This window comes from Nicotiana tomentosiformis, chromosome 7, assembly GCF_000390325.3.
Source record: "Nicotiana tomentosiformis chromosome 7, ASM39032v3, whole genome shotgun sequence".
NCBI lineage: Eukaryota > Viridiplantae > Streptophyta > Magnoliopsida > Solanales > Solanaceae > Nicotiana > Nicotiana tomentosiformis.
This window is the reverse complement of record NC_090818.1, coordinates 66,456,490-66,464,928: the sequence shown is the minus strand read 5'-3', so window position 1 is coordinate 66,464,928 and position 8,439 is coordinate 66,456,490. Positions and strand designations below refer to the sequence as shown.

Here is an 8,439-nt window from a genome sequence, read left to right as displayed (position 1 = left end):
GTCGTGATAAAATTGGTATCGGCTCTCTAGGTTCATGAGTTATATGAGCCAATGTCTAGTAGAATCCTACGGATCGGTATGGAGATGACTATACTTATCTTCGAGAGGCTACAAGGCATTTAGGAAGCTTCTCTTCTTTCTTTCCTTATCGTGCATTCTTTGTTTCATCTTGAAGTTTGAATTTTTATTTTTTATTCTCTCAAAGATGGTGAAGACACATGCATCAGTAGTGACTGAGCAGGATCCAGTACCTCAGGCAGGAGCCAGAAGAGGCAGGGGTCGGGGCAGGGCTGGAGCTCAAACCAGGGCATGTATGACAGCACTCGCGAGAGCTAGAGTAGCCACAACTACTCGTGCTCGTGATAGAGATGCTTCTGACGAGCCACCTGCAGCTCCAGTGGTGGATCAGGTTGTCCTACCAATACCAACGTAGGTTCTCAAGGGTATTATTGCTACTCTAGTGCTTCAGAAAACCATGTTCTGGATTTTGAGCTATTTTGAGGGTTTATCACATGTAGGGATGATTCCCGCATTCCCCGCTACTTCTCAGGCTAGTGGGCGCGCCCAAAGCCCAACTACTCACATTCCAGAGCAGGTAAATGCTATGTTTCAGACTTCGGGAGTTCCAACTATTCCAGCAGTTGGGGTAGTTCAGCCTATTACCGTATTTAGGCCGGAGGTTAGGCCTGCTACGTCTGTGGATGAGCATAAGAGGATAGATTGGCTTCAAAAGTTAGATCCTCCACATTTTGATGGTGATCTCATAACTGATGCTCAAGACTTCTTGGATATGTGTCATGGGATTTTGCGCAATTTGGGCCTTGTAGAGTTCAATAGAGTTGATTTCACTACTTTTTAATTAAGAGGGCCAGCTAAGAAGTGGTGGAAGACTTATAACTATGGTAGGTCAGCAGGGTCACTTCCTCTCACTTGGACTAATTTTCGACTCTCTTCTAGGATAAGTTTATCCTACTTACTATGAGGGATGAGTTACGCATCCATTTTGAGTATTTGCCTCAGGGGGGCATGTTTGCTACTGAGTATGAGATGAGGTTTACCGGTTTGTCTCGTTATGTATTTCTTGATTCCCTCTAATGCAGAGAAGGTAATGAGATTCATTGAGGGGATTAATTTTAGAATTAAGCTCAGTATGGCTAGAGAGATCGAGACATCGAATACTTTCCATCAGGTAGTAGAGATAGCATAGAGGATTAAGCGCATTCGTAGTCAGGGGAGAGATACAATGAAGTATAAGAGGCTTTGTCATTCAGGAGGATTTGGTGGTGCCTTGTCTGGAGGCAAGAGTCATTTTGGTAGAGGTAATTCTAGTAGACCGATTCACACAACACTTTAGACTTCTCACGGTGCTCCAGTTAGTAATGGTTCTCATTGTTCCCTGTTCGGGGCAGGGATTCTACAGTGTGCCTCCGGCTCATGGTTAATACAGAGGTTATTCTGGTCATCAGGGACAGACTCAGTCCCAACAACCATGCCAGTAGAGAGAATGCTTTGAGTGTGAGAATCGAGGCATATTAGGATGGATTATCCCAAAGTTCGGAGTGGTATATCTCATAAGTATACTCAGACTATAATTCTAGTCCAGTTGCCACACTACATGCCCAGCCAACTAGAGATGAAGTTCATCCAATTAGTGATTGTCCTAGAGGAGAAGCACAGATCGGTAAAGGTCAGGATCATTTTTATGCTTTTCACGGTAGATCTAAGGTGGTGGCGTCAGATGTGGTCATTATATGTGTTGCACCCTATTTTGCACTAGTCAAGACATGATTCAACTTGTGATTTCTCTGTTATTGATGAAAGAGAGTTGCCACATAATATTTAAAGGTATACTAGGGTACCTATTTTATTACTAAGTCATGTTCTTATTATTAGTTTTCTAACCGGTGAAATTATGGGTAAGGGTTCTTGTTCTTCTAAGGAGAAAGTGTTAGGCACTGCTTAAAATCTACCTAAGGTAGCTCCATAGGATTTAGAGTAAGTTTGGGATCAATTATTTGTAAAATTCTTTGACTAGCGATAAGGAATGCTGCTTACTGTATACCTAACTGGACTCTGTGATTAGGCACCAAGAAGGTAGGCCCAACAGTGAAGAGACATGAATATAACTGACTTTGGACTCCTCGACGAGATGCAATAAGGCTGGAATTGGGCCTGAGCTCATCAAGAATTCAGAGGCCCAAACAGATGTACATGTCAAAAATAAGAAGGTCATTAGACATATATCAAATATATTCAGCATGTTCTAACTACAGATCATACCTTGATGCATATGGCAAATACACAAACAGATAATTGAAGCACGAATAAGATTAATATGGTAGAGAAAAATATATATTAATGTGGTGGCTTTACTTAGAAAATAATTCGCACTGAAAACCTTTTGTTGTCATTAAACACTAAACCCTTAAAGAACTGGATGTGTCAATAAATTAGGAGCTAAGGAGGGAGTCCCACTTAAGGTCGATGCTCGCTTTGGATCCCCCGCCACTTCAAAGTTCCCAAGGGACTCAAGGCCCAGGTCAATGCTTGTGCCGGGGAGGGCAGCCCAATCTAAAGTCGAATTCCGCTCCCAAATACCCTTAATCACCGACGACATATTTTCCTTACGGGTTTAAGTGCCAATGAGGCCCTTCCAATGCAAACTAAGTACTAAGGTATTACCTACCACAATATATATATATATATATATATATATATATACACACACACACACACACTTTCCTATTAATGAAAATAATACAAGAGAATACAGATTACTTTGCTACTTAATACGGAACACATATAAAGTAAACCTAAAGGGGTTGACTTCGAATACATATAGATAAAAATTATTTCATAATCATACTGTTGCAGGAATGAATCATTAAGGCACAACATATTCAAACAAGTATCAATAGCATTACTTGGCACCTTAAAGATGATCAATGCAGATTCAAACCAATAGTCATCATGGTCAGCTATTGTTACAGAGAGGTTATCAAGGTCATGGGATTAAGCTCTCATCATGACTACGAATTCACAGGTTCAAACATGGCAATATGATAAAGTAATTAAAGACAACTTTCCATGTAAATAAAATATGCGTATAGGTGGTTGGTTAGGAATTTAAAATTAATTAGTAGAATCGTTGGTTTATTTCCTAGATAACATCACCTTCCACCTCTAACTAACACGTCGTGAGTTCGAGTCACCCCAAGAGTAAGGTGAGGAGTTCTTGGAGGGAGGGGGGCCGGTGATCTATCGGAAACATACTCTCTACCCCAGGGTAGGGGTAAGGTCTGCGTACACACCACCCTTCCCAGATCCCCATTAGTAGGATTATATTTGGTTATTATTGTTGTTTTCTTTGGTATTCCTACGTTTCTTATATTCCCTCTTATTCCTTTTTCGTAAGAGTGATAAAGAATTAAAATTTATGAGCAGGGATACGAATAAATTAAAAGAAAGAAACTTTTTTTTCTTTTTTCTTTTTTGAGTGCTGTGTTCCTGCATCTACCCTTACCCAGCTTTTCTTCTCGAGCTGAATATGAATGAATCAAAAGAAGATATGGATGTGAACAATTAAATTTCATGGACTATTTTGTCCATTTTTTCTATTTTCTGAAAAGAATAATTTATGTACACAAAAATTAGTCCACTACTATTTTTTCTCCTAAGTCCTAAAATGGATATGTTGATAATAAATTGACGGGTACACAAGGAGAACTTCTCCATGCCTTAGCATGCAATTTGAGAATTTCTCTGGCTCTATCTTTTGTCTTACTTCCACAATCAACTTGAAGCACCAAACAAAGCTTTGCCACCACGCCTAAATTCAACATCTCTTGAACAACAGTTGGTGTAGCCGAAAACTTGGAGATTGAATGCAAAATCTTGATAGCCCTTTCACTTGCCAATTTAGATACCCTAAGGATTTTCTTGGAAACAATGGCTAATCCTGCAGCATGCTTCAAAAGCTCAGCTCTTCCTTCTGCACTTTGACAAAGCTGATCCAACAACATTAGCATCAATTCACAAGCCCTTTTGTCCGTCGAATCGAGGAGAAGATTCACCAAAACTCTAACCGCATCTGCCTCCGCTGCTTTCACTCTGTTCCTCCCCCATTGACACACATTCACTAGAATCTGCAATGATGCTTTGGACGCCTTCTGAGAGATCTCATCACTCAAGACTTGAACCACTTGGGTGAAGAATTCTTGCTTTAAACTCAGAATTTCAAATGAATTAAATGCTTTTTTCAGTAGCATCACTACGTATGCCCTAGACTCATAGCTTCCAGGTTGCATGATTCGTGTCAACGACTCGATGAATTCTCCATTTCCACCCATAATAAGTGATCTCAATCCATGTTCAGATAATTTGAGATGGTAAAGGATGCTTAGCGCTTCATCTTTAGTTCCCGTCAACGACCCAAAACCCTCGTCATTCGGATTACTACTTATAATAGAAGCTAAGAACTCAGCTGCCCCTGCGGATTCCATGCAGCGTTTGTTAGCATCGTTCTCGGAAGCAATGGATCTTAAGCTCTTGAGACATTTCATTTGCATTTCAGGAGATTTTGCCTCTTTCAGGAGTTTCATGATCTGGGGCTTACTGATTGGAGGCTTCGGCGTAGGAAACCTTTCGATGCCATGGGAAGCGTTGAGAGTACACCATGATTGGATTAATCGTCGGAGAGTGACATTTGGAGTCAACTCTGTTCCTTTGAGGGATTGTTTTGTAACCGGACAAGTGTTATTCTTGGCAGAGAATATCCATTTCTCAATGTTTTCTCGATCATATGTTATTCCTGTTGAGACTGTAATGGGGTCTCTCATCATCTCTAGAGAAATTGGACAGATAAAATAAGGAGGTACTTGAATTTCATCCATTTATATTTTTAAAGATTTTAAGACTTGAGATCTTTTGAAGATAGGAATAAACCAGAAGCTTATAGATTTAATAATGAGATATATATGAGCAAAATCAAGAGGATTCTTTTGATGTAGATGAAGAAGGTGAAGTTGTTGAGAAGAGATGAGTCGTGAATTGGTTTGAAGAATGAGAGGGTTTGGTTCTGCTTTTATATATGAGTGAGAGAATAGAACGACATTTTCAAAGTCAAAACACGGGAAATAAGAGAAGACCTTTCAATGGATGTATTTTATTATTTTAAAAGATTGTTTACAGCTCGAGGAAGCGTATAAATTATGTGTATTTGCGTGGACCAAGTGTGTGTACGTAGGAAAAATAGCACACTTTTGACTTTCTCTCACTAAAAGTAATAAAAACACGTGTTTCCCTTTCTTCTCTATCTAACTCGTGTTTTATTTATTATATTAGTGTGAGAAAGAGACAGTTGCCGACAAGACAACTACTCTACGTAGAGGAGAGTTTTCCTTATCGGCTGCGCTTCCCGTGGTTTTTACTTGGCCATTTTGGCTGTTTCTAGTTGATTTCTTCTCTATTTTGACCTAACCAATTCTCTTGCTCGTTTTATTTTAGCAATGAAAATTTGCATGTTGCTCCCACACGCAACTATACGTGATCGATAAATAATATAAGATTGTAAATTCAGATATTATACTCATACGGATTTATGATTAACTATTTACTAAACTAAATTAAGACATTTAATCTATTTAAGCGCTTTTCTAAAGTATGAATATTTTATAAAATTAATCTAGAGTAATAAACTAAGAAATTAGAGAAAATAAACCGGCAATCTTAGAGTTGAATTCAATGGGAGAGAATATTCTAGAGCTATGGGTTAGCCAACAATCCCGTTGAGTTTTTCACTTAAATTGTCTAATTATTTTATCTAGTTTATTGATTAACAGGGTTAATATTACTCGTAGCCTTCTCCCGAAGTACTACTCGTCTATTCAAACTAACCTAACGCCTATATTCCCATGAAATTAGAATTAATAAGAACGCATTAATAATTCATGTATAATAACTAAGCAAGACGATTACGTATATTCCTATCCTAACCGCAAATCCGTTCCCAATACTCGAGTTCAAGATCTCGCTCTACTCAATCTTATATGCAATCTAGAATTCTCTCTCCCGAGTTCAACCCTAGATTCGTAGATAGTATTTAATTGGTGATCAAGCAATCAAATAATTAAGCGCAATATTGAATAAATAAATCAATATGATAAAATAATAAGAACAATTCAAGCTTTAAACTACAACGTTCATGTAGCACCCAAAACTCTAGAACTAATAAATTATAAAATTAAAGGAAAAGACGAGAAGAAAAACTAGTTAGAAGCCTCCTCCAAGCGTGGTGTGTGTTCCTCCACGTGAATTCTCCTTCAAAGTATGTTCCATCCCCTCCAAATTAGGTTTAGGGCCCCTTTTATATGAGTTAGGACCGTGTAAGGTCGAAATAACCTTATCCCGGGCAAAAAATAAAAAAAGTCTCCGCCTCCAACGTCCAGACCAACGCCTAGCGCTGGCCCTGACGCTGCATGCAGAATGTTTCACGCCAATTCCTTTAAATTTTGCTTTGCTTTGTTTTGCATCTCTTCTTTTCTCTTGTCTTCCACTTGGGGGGACAAAACCCAAAGGGTGTCCCCCATTATTTTTATTCTTTTAATTTTCTTTCTTTTTGTTTCGCGTTTTATTTAATTTTGCTCCAAATCTCTTTATCTTCACACTGCTTTATTCCTATACAGTTAAAATATAATATTAAGCACAAAGTAATATTAGTAATACTCAAAAGACGATTAAAAGTACTAGAATGTGAGGCAATAATAGTTAAATATATGCATTTTTGGCCGAACATCAACACCCCACACTTAGACTCTTGCTCGTTCTCGAGTAAACATTAGAACCACTCTCAATAAATCAAGCTTGGAAATACCACCACTTAGGTTGATACTAACAATTAGGCCCTATAGCAACTCAAATCATTAGCCATACACTTCAAAGAGGGACTCTAACTTATCAAATTTAAGCTAGCTCACCTACTCTGTCAAAGAAGCTAATAAAATCATCTATCTATCATGAAACAAGTGCCCTCACAAGAATAAATAGTCCATACACTCAAATCAAAGAATGAATATAATATAAGGACTTAGTGTCAAAGAACAACTCTCGCACTCCCAACGAATTCACATGTATGCACAAAGAACCATAGGCTTGCCCATTATATACATCTCTACTAATTAATTATGCCCGAATAGAATCAAATAGGACTTTAACGGGTTGTAATGTTGGCTAAGGAACGGGTATGAGAATTATATAATAGTGACTTACACTTCCCTAGGCACTTTGCACTTATTTTTGACTTCATCACCCATTATTTTCATCACTTAATTTTATTTTTCAGGCGTCTCTTCATCAATTGTTTCACATGTATTTCCTTCATATCAAGAACGTTTCATTTTTTTCAAAGCAATTTTTCATTCTTTTTTTTTTTCCATGTCATATTCCTTCTAAGAGGAAATTTTTATCACTTTTCAGCTATCGTTGATCACCATTTTTCACTTAATCATCCCTTTCTTTAAATTTGTCAATTAATATCACATTCTAAGCAACAGTGCTCAAGGAAGTAGGGTGCAAAAACTAGGGATTCAACAAACGAAAGGAAGTACATTAGCCATTTCGTTCGCCTCGGCCTTCATTCTCATGATTGTTGCACTTCTTTGTATAGCCTTTTGATTTTCATCTTGTTGCTCGGCTACTTGCCTCATCATGTCCATGATACGGGTAACACGCTCTACATCCTCCACTTCATTGCTCCTATCAAACTCATAAACATTATTAGAAATATCATAATAAGGGCTCAGAGAAGGGTAAAAAGAATTAGGACAACTATCCCAATGGCCACCTTGACAACCACACACATTACAAAAATTTTACTCATAAGATTGAGATTCATAATTTTTTCACAAGTGTGGTTCTCCACAATATGAACAGGGATCACCAAAATAAGAATAACCAATATTCGACCAATTCTCATTCCAAGATGACATGTCAACAAAGATAATAAAGTATTAAACTAAGGTAAAATTTAAAAACTTGAATAGACAAAAAGTAAAAATCTAATCTAGTAGACTAGTTAATTTCTAATTCTCCGGCAACGTCGCCAAAAACTTGTTGCTCCCAAACGCACACGCAAGTATACGTGGTCGACAAGTAATATAGGATTGTAAGTCGAGATATCGTACCCACATAGACTTGTGATTAACTATTCACTAAATTAAACTAAGACATTTAATCTATTCAAGCACTTTTCTAAAGTATAAATATTTTATAAAACTAATCTAGAGTAATAAACTAAGAAATTAGAGAAAATAAACCGGCAATCTTAGAGTTAAATTCAATGGGAGAGAATATTCTAGAGCTATGGGTTAGCCAACAATCTCGTTGAGTTTTTCTCTTAAATTGTCTAATTAATTTATCTAGTTTATTGATTAACAGGGTTAA

General features: G+C 37.6%; 1 protein-coding gene across 1 annotated transcript; it reads right to left on the bottom strand.

Annotated features, from left to right (window-relative positions):
* Positions 1 to 3,575: 3,575 nt before the first annotated feature.
* LOC104089290 (E3 ubiquitin-protein ligase PUB23) lies at positions 3,576 to 5,064 on the bottom strand. Its single transcript, XM_009594145.4, has one exon. It carries the CDS (start codon positions 4,890 to 4,892, stop codon positions 3,681 to 3,683), a length of 1,212 nt encoding a protein of 403 aa, XP_009592440.1. The 5' UTR covers positions 4,893 to 5,064; the 3' UTR covers positions 3,576 to 3,680.
* Between the last annotated feature and the right edge of the window lie 3,375 nt (positions 5,065 to 8,439).

Excerpts from the sequence above, each read along its gene's own strand:
- LOC104089290 (XM_009594145.4), bottom strand. The coding sequence starts at position 4,892 with ATGGATGAAATTCAAGTACCTCCTTATTTTATCTGTCCAATTTCTCTA.